Consider the following 27,700-nt stretch of genomic DNA (forward strand, 5'->3'; position numbering starts at 1 on the left):
CTTGCGAGTGAGGTAGCATCAAGAAACAAAACCCAGAAGCCCTTTCTTTCCCTTTCTACCTGTGAGGAAAATAGGGTGGGATTATTTTTCAGTTCTCTGCTCAGCTCCTGTTTTTTTTTTATTTGCTAAGAATGTCATGAATTGCATATCCATATCTACCATATGCCACCTTTCAAAAATTAAAAGCATCTCTGAATCGCTTTACCAGGCTTCATGACCTACAGGTGCGTTCTCGGGCTAGCTCTGAATGTGCTTGTCATCTTTGTGGCATCTTGTGATTTTTGGTAGTACGACATCTACATTTTCGAAGTGTAGGCATATACACTCAGAAAAGTGTATCATAATCAAAGAGGGGGAGTTATGCAGCTTTGAAAACAGGACTTCCAGTTTCACAACTAAAATAAATTGTTTTTCTTAAGCCACTGGTTGTATTACGGTTTATTCTGTACCTTTTTACTGTGGCGACTCAAAGCACCTTGTTTGAGTTAATTTTATTATTATTTTTTGTACTTTTCGAAGCACAGATCTCCGTATGGTGGAGCATATAGAAAAGTTAAAACGTTTATTAAACTTGAAAAAAGTTAGTACATTTTTCTTAAGGTAATTAATAATGTACATTCATTTTAAATATTTATTTTCAATGTAGAACACAAGAAAAAATACTGCCTCACTAATTTAATTTTAAATTAAATATTCAATTCAATATATTAAATTCAAATAATTTTTCTGAAGTTTAAATCCAAAAATAAATCCACACCTAAAGTAAACGAATGTTTTTTATTACGTATCAATACTTAACCATGATGTATAGAATTAGAAGTAATGTAATTATATTTTATTGAAATGCAATGAATTTTGTAGAACTTTATTAGTACCACTGTTAAAGTACTACAGAATGCACATTGTGAATAGGCCCCTATTTTGGATCTCGGAGAAGGCAGTTGCAAAGTTAGTATTGCATTCTTTGCAACTTGGGAGTGCTGAATTACGATTATGATGGCTAATGGAGCGTAGTCTGAAAGCTCTATCTGACCCATCAACATGTCTGCATGCTGATGTGTTACTGTTAAAGAAGAGCTCTACTCTGGCATGATAGTGGTGTACAGGTGAATATTAATAAGTTGCCTGGGTGTTGGGTCCTCCATATATCCACAGCACAGATGAGCGCAACCTTTCATTGAGTGGTGTTGTGGCTGCACCCTTTACTTCTATGTCGCTGTATCGCACGATCTCTCTCCCCATCATTCATTAGATTCAATTCTGCCCATAAAATAACTTCATCCTCATCCTTCACACATGTATCGGAAATGGTGCATTTCACAAATGGTTCTTGGCTCAAATTTTGACAGCATATGGATGTGACCATCAGTGTCTTGGAGCCTACCTGGTAAATCACTGTGAGGACCCTCCCCACTTCATCCTGTATAATAACTTGGTTAGGTTTTCCCCAAAAGTGCCTCATTTACAGTTTTGGCACTCCAGCTTTGTTTTGATTGGGCCTGATGCAAAATATTGTCTGGGGGACAGTTTGGATTTTAGTTTGCCCAAATCCTGTTTCTGTTAGTTGGTTTCCTGGAGGAGAGACATAGCTTGCTGTTTCAGGTGGTTTCTGACTGCCTATCAGTGCCTACGCATTATATCTTGCTCTTTCACTTGTGCACATATCCTAGGTTGCGCCTTGACTTGCTTTTGGTGATTCAGAAGTTTACTGAGTAAGCTTTGACCCTGGAGACTTCCCCAGCTCCTCCCCCTCCAAACATCTAGTCACCAATAGCAGATATAACATTAAGAAAACAATCTGCTGTAACTTACTTATGACACCCGCACTGTTTGTGGCTGCACTGGTCAACATATGGTCCTCTAGGGAACAAATCCCAGGCAGCCATTGGACTCCTCTTACTCCGAAGAAGACATGAAGGCATTAGTGACAGAGAGCAAATGTTCAGTGGTGCCTTGCATGTCAAGACTGAGCTGCTCGAAACCCCCTGCGCCTTGAGACCCTCACGGGTGAGCAGTGCGCTTCATAAATCCCTGATTGATTGATTGATTAAAGTTTGCAGGATTCCTTGCATCTGCCTTGTTCTCATGTATAGAGTGCTTCATGCAGCACCTTCATCTTGTTTCTCCCCAATTGACTGGCCGAGGGAGTGGTGCTTCTCTAGCCCCTTCTCTCCTGGTCCAACTCCGCCTATGTTGCCCATGCTTTCCTTGGCCCTCTGCTATGTTGTGTTCTTCATCATTGGTGATCCCTAAGAGCATGCATGCCTCCCCCAAGATCTTCACATGGTGTATCTGGTTGTTTTGCTCAAAATGAGTCAGAAGGGGTGTGTGCAAACAGTTATATAGGCCAGATGTATTTTCTGCATTTTAGGCTTGTGGCTGCCAGGTCACAAAATATTTTTAACTGCCTTAACCTGTTCTCGAAGTCTTCTGGTTTAAGTGCTAGATCATAACATTGTTCCTCCAAGGATAGGATTTTATTGCCCTAAACATGTTGTTCTTCTGACCGGTCATCCACTCTCATGCCCAGATCCCACACTTATTTCTGTAGTGGAGACAGGACTTCACATCACTTCATTCATGCCTATCTCTTCCTTATTTCAGTTAGGAAGTGTTGTAGGACTCTTACACAATCACTATGGGTGTTCTATTCTATTGGCACCTCTGATGATATCCTTGCGTACACCTGGTGTCTGCCTATTCCTCAGACAGAGGGGTCCCAGTGGGATGATTTCCAGTTGCAGAGTATTCTAGCTGCCCTTCCCATTTCTTTCTGCATTCATTTCACAGGCCAGGCCAGTTCTGTTTGTTTTGATCACTGTTTCTACATGGTAGGAGTGAATTGTGGTTGCATGCTGTGCACACAGCAGTTTAATCTGTGCATTAGGCCCCTCTTTAAATTTGAGTTATACTAGCTGTGCTCTGCTAAACACCCTCCAGTCCTGATGATGACATGGTTACTTGCGCAGGGTTGAAACTCCATCGGCCGCCACACGGCATTAAAGACATTTGTGATACTTATCTGCACAGCACTATATATACTTTCATGAACTTTATCAATGATAAGTGCTCTCTCTAATGAAATGTATACATTCTTCTACTGCTCTTACTTCACTATCCGTGCGTGATCACTTTTCTCGCACCACTTTTCACTATTAGCACTGTATATCCATTTTATACCTCGAGTGCATGCTTTTTTCGACTATCGCCTTTTGATGAAATGTTTGTGTCCTGTAACAATTGTTTTTAGATAACCAACCATCTTGCTGAAATGATCATACTTGGTCTTGTCCCTGCTCTCCTTTTTTTCACATTCAATGTAATCACAAATAAATTAAGGGTATTTCTTAAAATATTTTGTTCCTTATAATAAAGATAATATAATAGTATAATTATATTATAGTAATCCTTTATGGACACTACTGATTACATACATGACAGCCTCTCAGGGCATGACATTTGACCCCCCCCCCCCCCAATGACATAATTGCAAATGGCAGTTAATGCCCATTGACCATGATAGGATCCCCAAAAAGATGACGATAATATAATTGACATTATATGTGCTTTGCAAGGAGCAGCACTGCATCTCACTTGGGACCTGAGCTGCTCCTAAATCACATTCTTGAAAGGGTGTTGATGTCAAAGGTGCCCCATCAAGGGTCGGACTTGACTATAGGTCTATCAGGCTGTGCCTGAAGAGCTGGTCTAACAGGTCGGTTTTATGGGATGTTTTTTGGGCTGTTTGTGGGCATGTTTTATGGTCCGCTAAGCTGGTTTTTACTGTTGATTTCCCTGATATTAAAACAAACGTTGCTTCCAGCAATCTCAAATCCATCTTTTGCACTTTGTAAAACATTTATGCAGCCACGTTCAAAACAATCTCAATTTGCAAACTTGGCCACAATTTTAGCTTTCTAATTCAGTGAAGGGGGCAACATTTATTTTGGTGCCTGGGCATATTTTCTTTCGCCGCCCGACCCTGCCCCATCTCTTCTTCCATGGGTGCTAGGCGCTGAGGAGGTATTTTATATGAAAGTTGATAGGCATAGGGTACTAGAGCCTAAGGAGGTAGCTTTTATGAAAGTTGATCCGCGTAGGATCTTTCATGGGACATTGTGAGCCCTGTCATTCGTAAATGATGCTTTTGTAATGCACCACTATCTCTACTATAGGTCTGTTTGCTAAATTAGCGATTGTTTGAAGAGTCAATCCAAAGTTCCTGATAGAACTGTTTTTTTTAATCATATTGAGGCATTGCACAGTACCATGGTAATGAATATGGAAATAAGCGGAACCAACAAAAACGTCTTTTGCAGGCCTACAAGCTGTTTTTTTTTAGCTTTTTATTGCCAAAATGGTATCTGGGCATGTTTTAATGCATGTCAATGAGTATTCTGTGATTTATATTAACATTAGCCCTTTGCTGTCGTAGGCAGTAATAAAAGGGCCCAGTGACCGCCCCATCACTAGGGCCTAAATGTTGTATGACCAATGACCTCAAAGGGCAAAAAAGGAGAACATGCAGCATCTGATATTTGAGCGCTGGGAAGATGCTCTTGATAAAGGCCTCTGTGTACATTTCTTTTCCTTCAGAGCACAAAAACAGCCTCTGAGCCTCCTCTGGCTCCCCCTGTTTCAGAAGAGGAGGATGAAGAGGACGAAGAGGAGGAAGATGACAATGAGCCGCCACCTGTCATTGCACCTAGGCCCGAGCATACAAAATCCGTAAGAAAGACCACTTTTACTTCCAACTGTTGCATCTATTGTCAATGAGTTGTAATATTGCTATGATGACGGTGTGTGTGATAGGCTGATCATGATTTTATAAAAATTGTGGCTCCCCTTTTGGCCAGATGAAAAATAGTGCATTTTTGTGGTAATCTTGACCTGTTATTGTTTTTTTCTTTAAGTGTATAAATCATAGAGGTTTTACATTGATGGATGATATTGTAAAATTTACTACTGTAGGTAGGGCCTTTATTCAGAGTTGTGCGGACGGCTTACTCCATCACAAAAGTGGTGCGTATCCCATCCACCATATTACAGTGTATTATAACGTATGGCACTAGTACTACTGCAGACTGGATTCAGTGACGTAATGTAAAATGATGGGGACCTACCAGCAAGGTGTGAGTCCCCCATATCTCACCGATATTCATAGGCCTGTGGAGGAATGGGCCTCCCCTGAAGGGTTGGCTCCACAGGGGGGTGGGGCCTGTGTTATGCCCCGGATGGGATATTTGTTACATTTGTGATGGAGTATCCCGTCCTCCAAACTCAAAGTAAGCCCCATGGTTACAAATTATCCCAACTTCTCTATCTCCTGCAAACTTCCTTAGGAAACTTTGAACACTGCAAGACATTTGCTACATTTGTGATGGAGTATCCCGTCCTCCAAACTCAAAATAAGCCCCATGGTTACAAATTATCCCAACTTCTCGATCTCCTGCAAACTTCCTTAGGAAACTTTGAACACTGCAAGACTCGAACCTGTCACACTCACTGCTCACCCTCAGCAGGAAACCACAGGGCCCTGTTTTGAAAGAGCAATTGTTTAGCAGTGTGCAGATGATGCTCACCAGTATCTGAGGGTGTCTGCTTCTGGTGTCATCTATAGCCTGAAAGTCTACCTGTTCACTTAATTTGTGTCCTGCATCTTTCACAAAAGGTGTGTCTGTCTTGCCTTGTCAGTTTGGTGAGACGACTTCTTGCTGTGTCAGCCTGATGAAGTTTCTTTTTGCTTTGTTAGCCCGGGTAGGGTTCTTTGCCCTTTGAACATTGGCTAAATCAAGCAACCTAAATGGAAGCCCCTTCATTATTTCTGACTCCCACTGTATAATTATGGTGCCCAGCTGCTGTTCAGCATCTTTCAACTTCATTGCTGATCCAAAATATAATTTCACATCTCAGAGATAAATACTGTCTTCTGACACCTGTGTTTAAACTGTCGGTCACATGTTTATGTCCTGGAAGGCTAACTGAGTCTTCCATCTTTGAGTCTTCTATAAATAAAGAGCTACATAAAAATCCAGTAGCAAGCTCTGAATGAAAGTACAAGTGACCTTTGAGGCCTTTGTATTAGTGATGTCACTACCTTGGAACCCCCTCACCAACACAATTAAGTTACTCTTGCTGTTGTATGCATGATGCCTGCCCTTGGTTATGCAGGTAACATTTATACACTTCTACAACCCCTTTCACGCCCTGCGACCATTTTAACTCTCCAATCTTTCCTTGGCTATAATGCCCCCAAAAAACCTTAAACACTTCTGTCTAGTTCTCAACTTACCACTCTTCGGGTAAAACGTCAGTGTTTTTTCTTTTTCAAATGTTACCCAGGAAACGTTGAGGAACTTCGCACCCATAATGGCTCTCTGGTCAGTTGCACTTCCACCTCCTTATTTACCTAATGATGTTTCTGTTAACCTTTTTCTGTGTTTAACATGTTGTACCTCTGAGCTGGTTGAATATGGTCTAAATCTTGATCTGGTTTGTGATATGGTTTGTTTCCCTTTTGGATGGTCTTCAATATTTCAATTACATTAGTAAGTAAAAAATAGTGTGCCAGTGATTTTGCATTCAGTCTTTCCTTTGGAAAGGTGTACCTCCCTCAAATGTACTCAAAAAGCATACAATAAGCGGCCATTTATAGTCTACAATTAAAAGGGATGGGGCTGGTGTATTTTCCCATCAAAATTCCATGTTCTCACTAGATTTAAACATGACGCAGAGATGTATATTCCATCATCGTGGCTGGTCATCAGCTCACTGCCAGGCATTCTCGGTAAGAGCATTGGGAAACAGGACTGTCTGTCCAATTTGAATATTGACGGTCATTGTTCAGACAAGCTTAAAGATGGTGATAGCCCTCTACGCCCTGCTACCAAGGCATTTTTAGTCCGCACCCAAAATATCTAGATGTTGTAGCGCCACTGGCCCATTTACTTTATCTCATAATACTGCACCTCAGATCCATTTACTTTGTCCTTCGATGGATCTTGAATCATGCCGAGAGGGGTCGGATATAGGGGATCCAATACAGTTATCTAATGAGGACTAGGAATAGGATAACTGACCTACAAACTCATATTTAAATTAATGTTCGAGGCATATGAGCTGCAGATTATACACTGTGCATAGATCGCCATCTGGTGTTGGGCCCGGATGTTTGCAGTTTGTTTTTCTTCTTGGACAATGTTTGGAAGTCACGAGTTCGGTGACTCCTCCTTCGGTCCGTACTGCGCATGGGCTTCGACTCCATCCTCAGATTGTTTTTTTCCGCCATCGGGCTCGGATGTAATACTTCGTGCTCCGGCTTCGAACCTTTCCAGTTCGACCTTCGACGAAAAATCCTCGTCCATCGAGATTCTTCAGACAAAATCATCTTCTTTATCTCTCTCTTTGGCACTTCTTCGATTCCAGGCATCGGCGGCGGCCTTCGGGCCTATCTCGACTCCGGTCTCGGCTGATGGAAAGGACTCCCTTTAAGAAGTGCCCGAAATGTGGGTCTAAATTTCCCCACACCGATTTACATCAGGTGTGCAACCTCTGCCTCTCTCCCGAACACGAGGCCCGAGACTACCACGCCTGCAAGTCTTTTCGATCGAAAAAGACTATTCGGGATCGAAGAGCTCGACGCACCATGGCGCACTCCTCGACCTCGGCTCCACCTGACATCTTCGGAGAAGACATCGGAGCTTCGGGACAGCAGCACACCGAACAGGAAGACGACCTCGTCAGTGCTTCCGAGGCCGACGACTCCGACGTGGAGGAGATCACACCGGCGCAGAGGGTCGGGAGTACTCTACCCCCTTCCACTCCCGCGCCCACACCGAAAGAGACTCCGGTTACACCTTCGCCTCCGGGCCTAGGCAAAACCAAACATACCGCTTCCATCACCCCACCTTCGGGCCCGGTGAAGAAGCATCATAAGTCTCCCGGCGGCTCTGGCTCGAGCCAGCCTACTAGCGGTGCCGAAAAACACCTTTCGGCACCGAAGAAAACCACACCAAGCTCCGTTCCGAAGCCATCGGTGTCGAAACCTGGCCTCTCGGTGCCGACCAAACATAAATCCCTCGGCGCCGAAACTCCCGTGCCGAAACCTGCCTCGGCACCGAACAAAAAATCGGAGGCCCCGAAAAAGCATGGCACAGATAAACCAAAGAAGCCGTCGGCCCCGAAAACATCGGCGCCAACAGATCAATCGGTGCCGGAGGAACTATTCACGCCAGATCCTCGACAAAAGACTTTAACAAAGGATCCAAAGACTGGGCATTTGACTTTGTCTTCAAAGAAAAGACATTTAGACAAACCAGCTCCTCCTCCACCGCCAAAACGGAAGGATTCTGCCACATCCCCTTTCAGAGTACCCTCCCCACCACCTCCACCTCCCCCACCTCCTCCACCTCCCCCATCTCCGCCCCCTCCACCTTCTCCACCCTTGCCTCATCGCTCTCCGACCCCGTCTCCAGACCCTGATGACCAAGGGGATCCTTACTATGATCCCACAGATGCCCCACAAGACCCCACCCCTCCGGGAACACCAGACCCATGGGAGGATTATCATAATCCAGATGTCCCAGATGTACCTCAGGATGATCTTTATCCATCCAGGCCATCTCCACCAGAGGACCCCTTGGGGTTCCACCACTTGTTACAACGGGCGGCACATTATCATGGGGTGGAGTTGCACACGGAACCAGTTGAGGAAGACTTCCTACTTGATACTTTTGACATCGCAGATAAATCTACTGCCATACTACCCATGCTTAAAGGGGTGACCAAACATGCTGCAGAGGTTTTCAAAGACCCAGTCAGGGCTAGGGTCTTAAACCCCAGAATAGAGAAAAAATATAAGGCCGCCCCCACAGATCCTGCCTATATTAAAGGACCTGCACCCTTAGACTCATTAGTGGTATCCACAGCTAGCAAGCGGTCCAATTCTCAGTCATCAGGTGAGGCTCCACCACCCGATAAGGAGTCCAAGCTCCTAGACGCGTCAGGCAAACGCACTGCCTCGCAAGCTGCCAATATGTGGAGTATCGCCAACACGCAAGCGCTGTTGGCAAGATACGACAGAGCGCACTATGATGAGCTGGAGACTATCATGCAACATCTTCCAGACAAATATAAAAATAGGGCTCATGAACTAATACAAGAGGGAAAGACCATTACCAACACCTCTATTAAATGTGCACTTGACGCAGCAGACACAGCTTCCAGGGCTATAAACACCAGTGTTCTGCTTCGCCGCCACGCCTGGCTCAGAATCTCAGGCTTTAAGCCAGAGGTGCAAGCATCTATTCTAAACCACCCTTTTGACCAGCAACACTTATTTGGCCCAAAAGTAGACGAAGCCCTGGAAAAAATGAAAAAAGATACAGATACGGCGAAGTCTATGGGAGCATTACAGTCCCACTCTCCCAGACGCTCTTTTCGCAGCTCCTCCTTTCGAGGCACTGGCAGGGGCTACTCTGCCGATAACGCCTCCACATCCTACAAGTCCCCTCCTCAGACTAACTTCACAAAGGGCTATCAAAGAGGTGGATATAGAGGAAACCATAATAAAGGCAGGGGCAAAACCAACACCGCCCGTTCTGCCACACCGCCCACACAATGACTTTCCCCCGCTCCCCCCAGACCATTCCACTCCAGTCGGGGGCAGACTACAAAACTTCTTTCAAACCTGGGAGACCATAACATCAGACAAATGAGTGACCCAAATTATTCGGTCAGGGTACTGTCTCGAATTAACATCCACCCCACCAAATATTCCACCCAGGCACCGTGTAATGTCGCAAGAACATACCACATTGCTCAAACAAGAGGTAATCTCCCTCCTGCAAAAACAGGGTATAGAGCAGGTTCCCATCAGTCAACAAAATTTAGGGGTCTACTCTCTGTACTTTCTGATACCAAAAAGAGACGAGACTCTACGACCCATTCTAGCCCTCCGGCCTCTAAATGCATACATACACTCAGACCATTTTCACATGGTAACTCTCCAACAAGTTCTCCCACACCTCTGCCAGAACGATCTTCTCACCACACTGGATTTGAAAGACGCATACTTCCATATTCCAATACACCCTTCTCACAGAAAGTACCTCAGATTTGTAGTGGACGGCCAACATTACCAGTTCAAGGTTCTCCCCTTCGGGGTCACAACCGCACCAAGAGTGTTCACCAAATGCCTCGCAGTAGTGGCGGCACACCTCAGAAGGCAACACATTCACGTCTTCCCTTACTTGGACGACTGGCTAATAAAAGCCACGTCCTACAACCAATGTGTGCAGCATACAAACACTACCATCCAACTACTACACCAGCTAGGTTTCACGGTGAACCACCAAAAGTCCCAGCTGATACTGTCTCACACAAAGCAATACCTCGGTGCCACTATAGACACCTCAAAAGCTATAGCCTATCCCAATTCAGCCAGAATCGCAAGCATACAAGACTTGCGTCAAAGATTCATTCCTCTGCACTCTCTCCCAGCAAGAGTGTTTATGAAGCTAATAGGGATGATGGCATCTTGCATCTTCATAGTGCCTCATGCAAGACTCCACATGCGTCCACTCCAAGAGTGCCTAGCACGCCGGTGGAACCAGGCCCAGGGGCAACTGATGGATCTGGTGTTGGTGGACGATCGCACCCATCGCTCTCTGCAGTGGTGGAACACCACAAATCTTTCCAAAGGGCGACCGTTCCTGGACCCGGTTCCTCAGGTAATTCCAACAACGGACGCATCGCTCTCCGGTTGGGGAACGCATCTATTACACCTCACAGTGCAAGGTATATGGACGCCACAACAAAAGTTACTCCACATAAACCATCTGGAGTTATTGGCGATCTTTCTAGCCCTGAAATCATTTCAGAAACAAGTCTCAGTCAAAGCAATCCTCATTCGCACAGACAATATGACTGCAATGTACTACATTCAAAAACAGGGGGGGACACGCTCTCCACAGCTCTCTCGGTTAGCACAGAGCATATGGAGATGGGCAATCCCGCAAAAAGTCTTTCTCCTGGCACAACACGTCCCAGGGATACAAAACACCAAGACAGATCTGCTCAGCAGACAAACGCAGCAAATGCACGAATGGGAACTGCATCCACAAGTCCTTCACCCATTCTTTCACAAGTGGGGGCATCCTCAGATAGACCTCTTCGCCACCCACGAAAACAAAAAATGCCCAAGCTTCGCCGCCAGATACCCACACCCATTGTCCAAAGGCAATGCGATATGGATGAACTGGTCAGGCAAATTTGCATACGCCTTTCCGCCTTTCCCGCTAATTCCATTAGTGGTAAGGAAGCTACAACAGCACTCCCTCACACTCATTCTGGTAGCTCCAACATGGGCCAGGCAGCCGTGGTACACCACACTACTACAGCTCTCAGTGGTACCACACCAAAAATTACACCTGTCCACATGCCTCCTAACCCAGAATCATGGAGAGATCAGGCAACCGGACCCAGCTCAGCTCAACCTTGCGATCTGGCTCCTGAAATCTTAGAATTTGGATACCTTAACCTTCCCCCTGATTGCATGAACATTATCAGGGAAGCCAGACGTCCTACCACTCGAGCATGCTATGCCGCAAAGTGGAAAAGATTTGTTATTTACTGCCGTAACAATGCAATCAACCCTTTAGATGTATCCATACAGCACATCATATGTTACCTGCTCCATCTACAGAGGTGTAACCTGGCATACACATCCATCCGTTTACACCTAGCAGCAATTGCTGCGTACCTGCAAAACAGACAGCATTTATCACTTTTCAGAGTGCCTGCTATTAAAGCTTTCATGGAAGACCTTAAAAGAGTAATTCCACCCAGAGCGCCACCCTCAGCTGTGTGGAATCTAAACGTAGTTCTTACAAGGCTGATGGGACCGCCTTTCGAACCAATGCATAAATGTGAGCTACAGTTCCTTACTTGGAAAACAGCTTTTCTCGTAGCTATCACTTCCCTTAGAAGGGTTAGTGAAATACAAGCGTTCACTATACAAGAACCTTTTCTGCAGATGCATCACAATAGGGTGATACTTTGCACAAATCCAAAATTTCTGCCCAAGGTCATTTCCCCCTTCCATCTCAATCAATCGGTGGAATTACCGTTTTTTTTCTCGCAACCTCAATCTGTTGCAGAAAGGGCTCTACATACACTTGATGTTAAAAGGGCTTTACTTTACTATATACAAAGAACGCAATCTTTTAGAAAGACTAAACAGCTGTTTGTCTCGTTCTCTCCACCACATAAAGGCAACCCCATCTCAAAATCAGGGATAGCTAGGTGGATTGTAAAATGCATACAAATTTGCTATCACAAAGCAAAAAGAACATTATCTGTTCCACCCAAAGCCCACTCTACAAGAAAGATAGGGGCTTCTATGGCGTTTCTAGGGAACATACCCTTAGATGACATCTGCAAGGCAGCCACATGGTCAACACCGCACACCTTCACAAAACATTACTGTGTAGATGTGCAAACCAAGCAACAAGCTAGTGTGGGCCAGGCTGTATTAAAGACACTGTTTCAAACCACTGCAACGGATACCGGTGGTCGCCGCTAGGGTTGGGTACTGCTATATAATCTATGCACAGTGTATAATCTGCAGCTCATATGCCTCGAACGGAGTATGCTACTTCCCAGTATGCATCTGTTCTTGGCATGTAGAGCTGCAGATCTATACACGCCCACCCGCCTCCCCGGCTACCTGTATCCGTTCCAGTCTATCTTATTTAGATACAACACACATGGGTTTCTTTAGTATTATCACTACGCTCCATCTTTTCCCTGCTGGCGAAAAACAATCTGAGGATGGAGCCGAAGCCCATGCGCAGTACGGACCAAAGGAGGAGTCACCAAACTCGTTACTTCCAAACATTGTCCAAGAAGAAAAACAAACTGCAAACATCCGGGCCCAACACCAGATGGCGATCTATGCACAGTGTATAGATCTGCAGCTCTACGTGCCAAGAACAGATGCATACTGGTAAGTAGCATATTCCTTATATGATTCTTAAAACTGTGCTATACTCGTACAGGATTATTACAGCTAGACTAAATCTCCTAAAGAAATTCAGTTGGACTAGAATCACAAAAAAACAATAATTCAGTTAGAATCTGTTGTCCCCAGACCTCTCTATTAGAAATTCCATCCCTCATTATTACTCAATTGGAATGCACAATCAATTATTGGAGACAGAAACAGGATTTGAGGATGGTTAGGTTTATCAGGAAATTTTAAGGCGAGTAATGCATCAATTTCAGGCATTTCAATTGAGGAATACAGAATAATCAAATGTATCTCTTGTGGGCCATCAATTACCAAAGCTATTGAAGAACAGTTCAGGAAAATATGTGAACCATATCAGCTCACAGGTTCTCTCCATTAGATGGAAAAGAATCCGGGAATAGCGCAGGCGTTAGCCCAAGGAAAACCAGTACAGTGCGCAAGAAACAAAAGCTGTCTCTAAGTCCGCGAAGAGCAAGATGAGTTGACAAGACCCCTGTCTCTCCATCACACACGTCTTCCCCAAGTTCCGGGGTGACACCTCCTGAGTCACCTCACTGGTCAGACCCCTCAGTCCATTGTTCAGTTCGTATAAGGTGATTGTCATGCAGCATGGAAAGACCCATTTTATAGCAAAAAGGTGACGCTCATCACATAAGCTCTTGAACTACTCAAAATGTAAAGTCCCCAAAGTAACAAAATAGTTGCAAGTAGTTTTAGTGTGTGCATGGGAACTCTTTCTATGAAAGATAGTTTCATTTCACATTACAAGTTTACAAAGCCTTTCCATGAGAACAGACTCAAGCAAAGGAAAGAAAATGCAGGCTTAAATTGAATTTAGTTCAAGAAATACACAATATAAAATAATGCAAATATACATTGCATTGTAGAGTCTTTAAGGCCTTTTATCCTTTTTCCTCAACCTATTTGCACTTGTAAAGCATTTTAATTTCAATGTAATTAGCACGTGTAACTATGATGTATTACTGCATTCTCAAAGTACCATTTCCAAATATAAAATATTAATATTGTTTCTAGTAATTTCTATTAGTACATGTATGAAGGTCATTCTCTGAAGGTTTCAGAGCATTTGCAATTAGTATGAACGTGCAACACCAATTTCTCTTTTTCTCTGTTGGTGCGCATTTTAAAGTGAGCAAAGATAGAGTTGAAAACAACACTCTTCAATAAACATTCATAGTGTCATCTAATTTATATTTAGTTTCATATCCTTACCTAAGTGAGGCCCTCACCACACAGGCCCGAAGCAACATTTTATTCATGAGGCTCACCATGCTAGGGATTGCGGAATTCAACCCTGCTTGGGCTCGAAGAGGGGAATTCACAACTTGTAGACTGTGTCACTACAAGAGGGAATCTTGGCTGCATCTCCTATGCTGCTGTCCCAATTATAACAATGAACATCGGCGACTACTGCGCCCTATCTGTATCAAAAATGGTATGAAGTCGTGCAGCGAAGCATCAGCGCTGTGTCTCTCAACCACCAACACCATGGTACTAGCGAGACTGGCGAAATTCATCCACCAAATCAGGATAGCCTTAAAAGCCACTGACGAAAGTAGCGATACCCTGGGGAAGAGCATGGTAATCTCTGTGGAGGAAAGCTAATGAGTTTTCCCAACGATGGACCAGTGTTGCACCAATAGTGCCCTCCCTGCATGCTCTCCAAGGGAACATCACCCATCGAGAGAGAGTGCGCCACAAAGGGCAGCCCAAGAGCCCCGCAAACCAGATCATCTTTAGGGCACAATTGGGGCATTAAGAACTTGTGCCCACACGCTGGGGAAAGACTATACGGGTCTCGGGGAGGGGCGTAAAAATTGTAACCAACACTAAGGTTTTGAATCGGTTTTTAGCCCTTTTGTACTGATCTTTTTTACTGTAACGATTTTAATTAATTGTACAGTCAATAATAAAAGTACAAAAATTACATTTAGTTTCATTCTTCAGATATATCATAAATTAGAGATCATGGTTGGTGAAATCTCTATAACATGTGAGCCTTCACAATCACATTTTCTAATACACGTTAAAAGAATACACCAGTGCAATTTAATAAAACATGAACCTATGTTATTTAAAAAAAACTTTTTGCCTAGTCTACACTCTTCTGCATGTTTTTACGATGCAGTAACTAAGTCTTTTCATGATCTATATCTCAAATTCTTCAATGTATAACGAGCGCAAATTGTGCACGTTGTCATTTTTCTCTCAAAAGGTGTAAAAATCAGTTTTATGTGTCAACTAAGAGATTCAGCAGTCCATCTGCTTCATCAGTACCATTGTCTGGCCAGGAAGGGATCCCCTGAGCATAGAGGTGCCCTGAGAAATCCCTGAGCCCACTGGTTATCCTAATCTGTGGTGGAACGGGAAGTCAGTAATGTTGCGGCGTTGCCACTCATGACCGCCATTGCCCCATAATGGTCTGCCTCCTTCCTAGCTTGGGAGTAAAGACTTCTGCTGACCGTGATGGGTGATGGAAGCAAGATAATGTGGCAAATTGAGTACCCCTGCCCAAGACTGATTGTTACCTTAAGTACTTTAGCAAGGGGTTATGTATAATTAATGTTTCAACCCCATACTTTCTGGGGGAAGAGTAGGCAGCATCAGGAATGTTCTGCATTATGCTTTCTATCATCTCCCTTCATCATAAACATGCCATTGATGACTATGATCCCAGTCTCAGTTTGGTAGTGATCCAGCGTAGAACATTTGCTCTTTGATTGTTAAACCTGCCCCCAGTTTTCTGACAAGCAGGGCTTCTCTGTGACTGCTGACTTCTCTCAATCTCTACTTCATAGACCGCCTTCTCTTCATCATCGTGACCCCTGGACTTTAAAGGACAATGTGTGGCAACACCATTTCATTATATAAGCCATTGGTAGAATAGAGTTCTAGTGTGCGTGAAGGCCTCTATCTAGGCTTTCTATTCTGTGAAAAGGGAATTGCATGTACCTTGTCTAACTTTTGATTACTCAGTAGGCGAGTGGTTTTTCTCTCACTATGCCCAGCTCTATTGCCTTTTCCTAGATCAGTTCAACCAGTACTGGTAAAGGGACTGGCGTGATCATTATTCAACAGTGTGCTTAGTGTTGTACTTCAGCTTGGTCTAGGATTACGATAGAGGGAGGCAACATTCTATTTTGCCTGGATGGCCGAAATTCCTCAAACCATTACAGTTCCTAGCCTTTCACTCAACCACCTCAGTACAGTCCGGCACTTGTAGTCTTGGTTTAATTTAATTTACTGGGCTTTTATACCGGAAAGGAGTGATTTGTGAATGGAATGCCCAAGACTGGAAATGTTTGTCCTTGTAACATTTGGTCTTGTGATAATCCTAGCCAGTTGCTACATCTGCCCCTCATGCCTACTTTAGATTTTAACCACCCAATATTATATATGTTATGTACATTAAGTAACACAGTGCTCCCACCATGTGTTAAATAACCTAGCAGAACAGCCAAGTTATGGCTTGGATGGAATGTTCCCTTCATGCAAAGGGACTGAATACAAGCTCTAAATATGCATGCTTTTAGGAATGTTTGTGGGTGACAGTTTAAATGTCTATAATGGCTGAAATCGTGTCCCCAGTTATTGTGGACTTTATTTCCATTTTGTTTTCTCCTGGCATGCCAGCATTTTAACCGTGCAGTAACCATGGTGTCTTACAGATCTACACACGCTCTGTAATTGAACCCATTGCTTTACCAGCACCAACAAAGGAGGTGACAACCTCGCCGGTGACCACTCAGCCTGAAAACACCTCAACCACAAGCACTTTGTACAGAAATACAGACCGACAACGAAAGAAGTCCAAAATGACAGACGAGGAGATCTTAGAAAAACTGAGTAAGTTATTATTGTTTGGTCACTAAGGTAGTTTGCATAATGTATGTTGCGATACATGGGGCATTTATATATCCCAGTCGATGACCCGAAAACTTTGACCCCAAATTGATGTTGAAAAGTGGCAGCTGGTTTTATTAATTTGAAGCCATTGTTAAATGTCAGATAAATAGAACAGATAAACATGCGAACAGTAGAGAATATTGAGGTTAAATCGCATTAGAGAACATGCATATCAAACCTTTCCTTCAAGGTCTGGTTAGGGCGGCGTGGACGATATTGTCTGTGACACAACCAGAGGCAAGTGCAGAATTGCAAATGTATACGTTAATTTAATTGAAGGACTAATTATCATAGTACTTGACTCTTCTGTACTTTGGTTTTAGGTCGAGCCTAGCGCTGCGCACATGCGCTGCTCTGCGACGCTTCTTGTAACTACTCTAAACTACTCTGTGTGGGTCTGACTCCCCCCATGCATAGGATTGGCTTTTGCGTGTGTCTTTCAAGAATGAAAGCACGCAAATGGCTAAAGGTGGGTGCATGTCCCACCTCTTTTTGTAATGTTGACTCCCACAGCGTTTTGCTCACTGGAGCGAGCAGCGGCATGCAGGGCGGTAGCTGCATTCCTGTGCCCGCCCCACCACTGCTCTTGAGCTGCTTGTTTTCATTTGCAGCCTGCACTCCATGTTTGCACCCCCTCCCACTCTTCCTTGTTTGTAATTTGTTGAGCGGTCTGCTTTCACTTTGGGGACCACGCTGTTTATTTAATTCATTTGCCGCACAATTTTGCTTTCACTTTTGCTGCCGTTCTGGTTCCTTCTGTTTTTTTACAGCGCATTACAAGCGCCACAACTTTCTGCATTGAAAGTTAACTACATAACTTCTAGTTAATTAGATATCCCAGCAGCGCATACACATTCACAGTTCCATATCATATTCATACTTTTTCAAAACTAATCGGTGAAACGGCATAGCTGGCATGTCACGGGCTGCACAAAGCTTTCAAATTCATATAATTAGCAGACTTCCTAGATTAACACATAAACATACATCTTTTCCTCGGGTTTACCTCGTCACTGCTTACCGCTACTTTGTGCAACCACTGTGCTTACTTACAAAAAATGCCGCTCCATGTTTGCACTGACCCCCCCCCCCCACTCTTTGCTTATTAATTGTACCGTGGTCCGCTTTCACTTTGGGGACCGCGCTTGTTTATTTAATTAATTTGCCGCACAATTTGCTTTCACTTTTGCAACCGTTCTTGTTCCTTCTGTTTTTTACAGCGCATTACAAGCGCCACAACTTTCTGGTTTGAAAGTTAACTACATAACTTCCAGTTAATTAGATATCCCAGCAGCGCCCACACATTCTCAGTTCCTTATCATATTCATACTTTTTCAAAACTAATCAGTGAAACGGCATAGCTGGCATGTCACGGGCTGCACGAAGCTTTCAAATTCATATAATTAGCAGACTTCCTAGATAAACACAAAAACACATCTTTTGCTCGGCTTTACCTCGCCACTGCTTACCGCTACTTTGTGCAACCACTGTGCTTACTCACAGAAAAATGCCTATTTTTGAGAAACCTATGTTAATCATTGGGCAGTTTTGCGAAATTTCTCCCAGCACACGCTGGTAGGCCGCATAGGGCTTTGCCATATACCATTGTACACTAGACCTGTCAGCGCGGAGAACACTATTTCAGTACACATAAAAAGAAAGCGAAACATTCAGCATGAAATTACACCCAAGGAGGGAGGACCGCTCTCTTACAAGAATAGTGCATGACTCCTGCGTGTTTTATTTTCTTGTTTAGTTTGCCTGCTTCTTTTATTTTACTGTTTTCGTTTTATATTTTTGATCTGGAAGGTAATGTACCAAAAACAATTTATAGGAGATTTTATTTATCCAACTGGTAATGCGTAGTACTTGCTGAGGGCTTCCTTGTCTAACTGTGTGCCGCTAATGATTTTTTGTGCCGTGCTCTGAAGGCTTCCTTTTACTGTTGAGGGTATCGCCACTGCATGCTCTGCTGTTAACGGGTCCCTCCTCACATGGTGAGACTTATTGGCTTTGCCAATGCTTGTTTAATGGGGCTGCCACGATACTTCATGTAGAACATTGGTAGAATATTTAAATTACATTTCCAATGAACCACATCCTCGTGAGTGTTCTATCGGATGTTGCAGCCAAGCGACCATCAAGCTGTGAGTGAGGCTATGCTAGGTGCAAACTGATCCCTTAATTAGGCTAACAAAGTAATTTCGTTTTAAGCATTCATGACCAATCCATCACTATGTCTGAAAGGCTTCTTCAGAAGCCTGTTTTTTTAGGTCTTGTCTACACAGCGTGCATGCGCTGTCTCTTCCAGACGTTTTGGATCAGTGGGCTTAGATTCCAGCCATTGCTTACCATTAGCTGGCTTCATTGTTACACTCATTTGTTTGCTTCTTATTGGTCAGCTGCTGTATGCTTCCTGCCTTTTCATAGGTTTGTCCTTTTTTCTGGAGCATGGACCAATTAATTAATTCCTTCCACTGCTCATTTTTTAGACTTTACCTTTTTCTTGAATTTAAGTACTCTACCAGACTGCGTCTTTTTCAGCTGGCTCCCTTGTGTTCCGCCTCTTCCTGACCTGTACGTTTGGTTGCTGATCCCCACCCGCCCTCTTTATTTTCGCAGTGTTGGCTTGCATATTCCGTCTCTCCCGCTATTTGTTGTCTGAGTTTGCTACATCTCCTGGTTGTCCATGTTGGCTTTCCAGCACTGTCCTTTGCTCCTTCCATCCGTGTTGGCTTGCACCCATCCTTCCCTCACATACTCTGTTCATTGTCCATGTTGTCTTTCTCCCAACCTCCCTCCCTTTGTTCACTGTTTGTGTTAGCTTGCCCTCACCCTCCATCCTTCCCTTCATCCCTTCCTCTGTTCCTGGTCCGTGTTGGTTGTCCTCTCCCCTACTCCTATTCGTTGACCGTGTTGCCTTGACACCTCTATTTGTTGTCACCTCTGGCTGCATCATTGCCCTATTTTTTTTTAACCCCATACCCTCAGTGTTGCCTCTTCTCCTTCCCTGTTGTCTACTGCCCCACCCTCATTCCTGCAAGCAGTTTAAAAAAAGTGCTAGGGTAGGCGTTCCTGTTTTTAGTTTCTGTTTTTGGTAACTTCTGGTGTTTTTTTTTTCAGTGTTTTCAAGTGATTTCAATACTTTAAAAAAACAGTGGTTATCAGTGGTTACACATTTTCACGCCATTAAAAACAGAAACCGTGTTTTTCCGATGTTTATGGAGCTTTTTGCTTTTGATATTGCTTGCTTTCTGCACTGATAGAACATGGTATATAGACTGTGTACGTACAGTGTATATGAGGTCCAAATACATTTTTACAAATCAAACTTATCGTAGTACACCATACAATACTTCTTCAGTGACTCTTTGGTCATGTATGCTCGCTCTTTCCTTCCCATGTAAACTTTTATCTGGCAAAAGGCCCTCTCAACATTGGCACTTGAGATGGGCAACGCCAAAATATCCAGAACACAATTTTCCAACTCTGGCCACTGATCTAGCTTTCCATGCCAATACTGGTGCACCTGAAGATTGCAATTCTCTGTGAAAGGTTCTGCAACATAAGCGTTGAACTGGTGCGCAAATGCACTCAGAGTTATTGTAGCAGTCAAAAATGAAGCAGCACTTTTGAAGCTCCAGAGAAAATGTCCCTTTCCGGAAAGGATCTATAACTTGCACAGAATACCACAGTGAGGCTTCAATGACTTCAAATGCCATGGTTGGTGAAGGGGTATATCTCATACATTGTAAAATAAAAGTTCCTGAATTGCTCCTCAACATTTCTTTGCTTACCAAGTGGCAAGCACTATAACATGGAACATGTTGCCGTTCCAAAGTCACTAAAAGTGTTACCCAGCCTACTCTCAAGGAGATGTTTCACATCTACACCAGTTATGCTGAACACTTGGTAGACACAGGTGTTTTCAAACTCTAGTTGTTTTATTATTTCTACAACAGCAGTCATGCTTTCCTATAAAAATCTAAGAATGCAGAATAGTTTACTTTTTTTTCAAATCACTATCAGTATGTGACCATAGATCCTCACATTTCTTGCCTTTGGCATCCTCGCTCAGCAAAAATTCTGCAAACGGTTGCCACATGGATAACATAGCATTCATGACCTCTAGCACTGAGAACGACCAGCTAAGTGGCACAGTTGGGATGACTCTTTCTTTGATGCCACACAAAGCACAAAATGAGAAATATTTGCGTTTTAGTTTCTGCGCATAACAAAACAGTACACCAGAATAGACTAAAAAGTCAATAGCATTCTTTATTAACTCTGAAGATTGTAAAGATGCTTTCAGCATACCATCTAAAAAGTGGCAAGGATCTCTTACAGAGCAGCATTTCAGCTCAGGTATCGCTTTTGACAGGTCATCACACAACTTTTTCATATACATAGCTGAATCACTTAAATACAAACAATATCACTCCAATCCTTGTTGTACTCGGTAAGAACTTTTTGCAGCAGCATTCCAAGTGACACTGCGTTCCATGTTTTCCGAAAGTCTGGTGTCATGTTTTCACCAGTATCCCAGATGCTTTGTGACTGCACTCTTTTCACATATACCTGTCTCTATTCCTTGCATTGAATGTGTAAAGCCTGGGGTGTTTTGCAATTCACCTACTATCAATACTGACTCACTAGAAAAGGGGGCTGATGTATCAAGGGTTTTTACCCATTCTCTGTTGGTAAATGTGATGGTACATATTGGGAAAGATTCTTATGAAACCTACGTTTCTCTCATCAGCTAAAGACTCAAACGTATTCAAAAAGTCAAATATGATTTTGATATTTCCTGATTCTCTACAGTTTATAAAATAAACAACACCTAAAACATGCTTCTAACCCCCGTATCTTTAAACCAAAGACCACAATACTGAAAAAAGTAAAAGGAAGAAGAAACAATATTTTAGTGACATCCCTAAACAACAAAAATGAAGCAGAATAATGTTAGCCCAGTCTTTCTTACTGCTGCGTTATATAACAAAGTTACATTGTATTGGCCCCTTTGGGAAGAAATTCAAATGTTTTTCACTCTTTTCTTTGAATGGCATTTAGTTTGTGGTTGTTCAGGGTTTTTTTTCCAGTGTTTATATGTTTACACTGATGAGGGCTATTTCCCTTCTGGTGGGGTTTTATCAGTTATTATAGGGTTATGATGCGGCCAATGCTGGCCATGTCAAATAGTTTTTTTTTTTTTTGTTACATTCCGCCATGCTGCTGTCCAACTTGCCTAAAAAAAACCATCGACAATGCCAATATCTCACGTGGGCAAGAAACACTGGCTCTGCCAATGCTTTTTTTTTTTTACTAGCAAAGTAAGTTTTAGCTCTTAATTCATAGTGGCAAACATTTCTCTCATTGTGGGATGTTTCATTGTTGACTGGGACCATGGGTCCGATTGCACACAAAATGCAATTTCTCCAGTGAATGTGCTGGCTTATTAAAGTAGTGCTTTCTCTGGAGGGAGCTCAGCATTGTAAGACAGACATGAGTCTCTGCGCTACACTATCTTTCTCTATAGACGGGACTTGTCTGATTTGCAGGTAGAAAAGACCCACTTTTGCAGATGAGTGAAGTCTGTGACTACTGACCCCTTGCAGTAGAATTTATTTCTCCAAGGAGATGCCAATAAGTGCCATGTGGTTGATGCTTTACTACTTTCTCAACTACAAATGCAGTTTCATCTGCAGAGGAGCTAAATATTAAGGATCCTGAACCTGCACAGAACAGATTCATCATCTGTCTATCCCTTGCTTTTGTTATCTTTTAGGATGGAGCTAATCTCCTTGAACACAACACGTCCCTCCTCATCTACGCTCCAGCCGAACAAGCAGACATTCGATGCCCTGCGTACATTCTCCAGACTTTCCAGCATATTCTCCACATTCACTACAGAGGCTACCAATCCGCAACACATTTTAGTCACCTCCTAAGTTGTTACTTATTGTTCTCTGATAAAGGTCTCCACTGAGAGGGTTGCTGATGTTTGCTACCTTAGCAGATATTGCCTCTAGACGTTGTTCTGTTACCGTCACCTTAAGCCATCAAGACCCTCCTGCTTGGGGAAAGACCTGCTGCTTCTCTACCTGTTCATCATCCTCTATTCCAGAGCTACCCATCCGTCGCTCTGTTTGGTGAAAATAGTGCATCATCTGGACAGAGCTTCCAGTATTAGTTAACAACTTGCCCTGGCCCTGGCTTCAGCTGAGCTACTCACCTGCGCCTTCCCCATTGCCTCGCCTGCCAATGCCTAGTCTCACCAAAGTTGGTGAAGGGCATTATCTCTGTGTACAGGCTCATCCCACCTCCCAGGGATGCCCCCACACTAGCCGGGTGGACAGAATTCTGGGTCTTCCTGGGATCTCGGGTCCAGGTGCAGTCTTCAAGCATAGGATCTTCTATCAACGAGATCACTTAGTAATTCTGAACGCGTGTAAAGATTTGTCATGAGACACTTAACAATCATGATGGCAGCTCAGAATAGACACGAGTCGCTTGTAAATCTCTCCGGGTGGGAGAGAGCACACCCAGAGGCTAATAACCAGCTGAGGCCATGAAACGGAGACAATACTGAGGTAGCCTCCGCTTGCCACTCTTCCTGTGGCTTTTCATTTTATCTCAGAATTCCATTGCTAAGTTTGTTTTACACTTTGCTGGATGGGCATGAGGACAGACTGTTCTGTCACTCATCAACCAAGAAGATTGAATGGTTCTAGAAACGTCACTAATTTTTCAGAAATGATGCGTCATTTTGTACATTCACCTTGAGGAATGGCAGGGAGTTCTTTGTACAATTCTGGCTGAGGGTCGGTGTCGTGGTACATACAGAGTTACATGGATTAACTTTAATGAGTATTGGGCATGAGACAATGAATGGATATGAGGGACACATTTGCAGGGCATGCATTTATTTAAAATGTATTCCTAGTAGCCAGACAGTATTTAAGAGCCGGTGCAGACTGGTTACATAGTTAAGTGGTAGTGTTGCTAAGTATAATTTAAGTAACTCCTATTCACACATTTTTTCTTACGTTACGTGTATTTACAATTTGAGGCCAAGGTGGATCAAAAGGTTTTCCCAGATTTACACAACATTTGGTCAAGTGGCAGCGCCTGGATTAGAACCCAAGTCCCCAGGAATTGTGCTCAGAAAGGTAATCCACTAAACAGAGCCCTCCTCTGCCCCTTGCCCTGAAAGGCAGCTATCTAGAGGAAGATTCGGGACGGAAGTTAATGGGCTGCTGATGGTTACTGGCTGAAGAAATGGTGAAGCAGTAGCCACGGAATAGATTGTAGTATTGTAAACATGTGCATGAAGTGACGTGGTAGGTTAATATGTAGAGAGTAGGCCAGCAGTATTGTTTGTAGTTTAGCCAGGTGGCTAGGTATCCGCATGCGACAAGGCGGGAGATGACTGAAGAATGAATGAATATTTTAGTAATGTACAGAGATGGAATGAATCCTCTATTACGCTTATATGAAGGCGGAAGCGACCTGAGTGGGCGTGTGTTTGAACGCATGAGTGCATGCAACGGTGTGCTCAGCGGAAGTAGAAATTAAACTAAGGGTGAATTTGGGGTTGAATTACTCATCTCTGCTTTTTACACGTCAGCGGCAGACTTGGACATGTCTTTTATAATGAGGTTGCGTGCAGGTCACATTGGACAAAGGCTTGTCTTTGAGAACGTTGATCTCCTTCAAAACGTAATAGCGACACATCTAACATTAGGCTATCTTGTCTCCTTGTCTACAGCAAACACTCCAAATTGCCTGGCTGTTTTCCGAATTGAAGGTTGACATATATTACCTTCCCAGCTTTTTTGCCAGGGAGCCAACTATTCATGCAACATTGCAAAATTGCGCAATCTAATTTGCATTCATATATATGCACATTTGCATACATACATATTTAACACCCCTTTTAAAATTCCAGACATGCTTGTGGACTTCTTGAGACAAAGCATCACAAAAGGTTTGAAAAGCATTTAATCAAATCGGAGCAGATTACATCATGTATTACACAGCGAGGAACAGTGGGCAGGAAGAGCAAAGGGCTTAGGGCGATTTGTTTATTCATTATTATATTACTGCAAACTAAAGATTACCAAAGTCGTTATTTGATGCTGCTTACTAACAAATGTCTGGGGGTGGATTTATTTAAAACAGGATTATAACCTGATAGAGTGATAAAAAATAAATGTCTATTCTCACAAGTTTAATTGGAATGATCCATCCACCGACTCGCAATCATTTTTGTATGTTCTGTCTTTCTGACATCCCTTCCCTTTCATTTTCTTCCCCTGCCTCCACACCAACCTCCTTTCTCCCCTTCCCTCTTTCCCTCTCCATTCCTCCCTAATTCCCTCTTCATTCTTCCTTCTTTCTTCCCTTCTCTCCCTCTCACTTTTCCTTCCCCTTCTCTCCTTCCTCCCTTCTCTAATTTCTCCCTTTTCTCCTGCCTTCTTTCTGCCCCCTTTCTCATCATGCCTCCCTTCTCAACCCCTGTTTTATCTTTTCTTCCCTTCTCTCCCTCCTTCCCCTTTTCCTCCTTCTTGTGGCCCTCTTCCATTCCTGGCTCAACCAGTTTGTCTGTTTACTGCTGTGTTGACTCTCACAGTATTTGCTTTTGTCACGAGGCATCATATCTTAATACATGGGATCCTGCCAGTAACTCATGTTAAATTTGCTTCCCTACCAGTTGTTGGATTTATTTTCAGGTCGAGTCTTTAGGCTGCTGAGAGGCGAATTGTGGCTGACCAACCAAATGGAGGGGCTTTGAGCCCACCCATTGCTTACCATTGTTTGGCTTTCTTTGTCACGTATTTCCCTGCGTCCAATCCGGAAATTTGTCCAACCCATGGAGCATTTCCTCTTAACAGTTGCTTTGATTGCTGGTATTGCTGCTTCTACTGTGCGCTTTTCAAACACTACTTCTTTCTTTTATGTGATGCACTCCATGAGAGTGCTTGTGTTTTTAAACTGTTGCCTTCCTCATGTTGCTATCCGTTGCGCGAGTGCTGCTTCCAACTAACCTCCATGTCGGGCTAACCGGTGTGCTTCTCCCCTTGTCTTCCCGTACCCTCCATGTTACTTATTACCACCGGTACCCTTCGTGTTGCTTAGCCGTCTACCCTAAACTCCCTCTTGTTCCTTTACCTCGCCCACCCCTTTGTTGCTTTAGCGCCCCTGCCCTCCCTGATGTTGCTTTACATTCCCACTATGCCCCATGGTGCGTTACCTTTCCTGTTTGGCTTTTGCTTTCCCAAACCCCTCTTGACTTCTTTGCACTCCCCCATGTTGCTTTGGATGACCCCCCCACTCTTTACTTTAACACAAAAAAACACTTTGCCTGATTTCCAACTTGGATGGCTAGCTAAAAAGGAAAAGAAATAAGCGACACCATAATCTTGTAGGCACTCGTGTGGTGCACAAGCCTGCAACATGATGCAGCACTTGTTTGGCAAAGCTAGTTGGCGACAAAGGCGAGATCTATTGACTTTGCCAGTGCTTCTTCTGGACAAGGAAGCTGTGCTAACAGTGCTGATTTCTCTCAATGCATTTTTAGTAGTGCAATCTTTTTCAGAGTTGGCTAATCTCTTCTGGCCTTAATCATTATATATTCTCATGCAAGATCTCGATGCTTCCCCTATCCAGCCTTACGGCATACACTTGACTCCGTCACACGTGATACAGTTAGAGCATTGCATATTTATCATCGATGAACCTATTAAAGCCAATATTACTCCTCCATTTCAAATTTGTGACTCAAATGAAGTGCACCATTTACACTACTTACACCTCAGTGTTTTTCCCCATTATCTTTCACATACTGTTCGTTTATTTTCTAGATTTCGACTGACAGGTATACCTGCCTGTCTCTCATATACCCTTCAAGAACTAGGTAATTTCACTGTTGCCTCACTCCATTAAGCACCAGTTTTCTCCCTGGTTTCCACTCCATGCCTATTCCTCCTGTTCTGACACACCTTCCGTTCCTCTTCTTATAGAGTCCTTTCCATTTCTCCAGCCAATATCATCTGAGGAGCTTTGGGTGGGTTAAAGTACAATGTAAACCTTTAACCTTAAAACTACCATATTCATAGCTAACTAATTCCCCACATCCTTTACATCTCAGCTAGGAGCAGTAATCGCGCCCTGTTTCTTAAATCTCTGAAGCATTAAAAAAATAGCCATATTCCTTACTTTTGAAGCCCTGACCTGTGTGGTCATTGCTCTGATTGTCTCCTGTCTTGATTATGAGAATTCACTTCATTTTGGCTTACCAAAATGTTACTTCCCAGACTCCATAGTGATCAGAACCAAGCAGCATGTATCATTTATAAACTGCTTAGAAATGGTCACATCGCTCCACTTTTGCGAGACTTTTACTGACTCCCTTCAGAGCAAAGGATTATCTTTAAAATAGTTGCATCACCATTAAGGCTTATTCTAAAGAAGGCCCATTATTTATAACAATCTAGACTCACGAAATACACCCCTAGCCAGAGACTTCGTTCTTCCGCCCTGAATCTTCTTTCCATCCATATAAAAAGAAAAGGATGGGTGGCATTACATTCTCTGTGCCAGCTCTGCACATCTGACTTCCTTTCCTCTCCCAGCACGGCTGTCCTCGGATTGCTTGAAGTTTACACAGACGCTAAAGACCTGGCTATTTCGGCAAGCGTATTGCTAGTGTAATGTCTTGATGGAATACTTTGATTGTGTTCC

At 43.4% G+C, this 27,700-nt stretch overlaps 1 protein-coding gene across 3 annotated transcripts in view; it reads left to right on the forward strand.

The window, feature by feature from the left end:
* Positions 1–27,700, forward strand: part of PAK3 (p21 (RAC1) activated kinase 3) — a 347,852-nt gene that overhangs the window by 218,769 nt on the left and 101,383 nt on the right. For all 3 annotated transcript variants that reach the window (XM_085608185.1, XM_085608186.1, XM_085608184.1), the window contains 2 exons: positions 4,597–4,728; positions 16,720–16,897. In XM_085608185.1, the coding sequence (XP_085464311.1) occupies positions 4,597–4,728; positions 16,720–16,897 (310 nt within the window). The remainder of the gene's footprint in view (positions 1–4,596; positions 4,729–16,719; positions 16,898–27,700) is intronic.

This window comes from Triturus cristatus, chromosome 5_2 (genome assembly GCF_964204655.1).
Source record: "Triturus cristatus chromosome 5_2, aTriCri1.1, whole genome shotgun sequence".
NCBI lineage: Eukaryota > Metazoa > Chordata > Amphibia > Caudata > Salamandridae > Triturus > Triturus cristatus.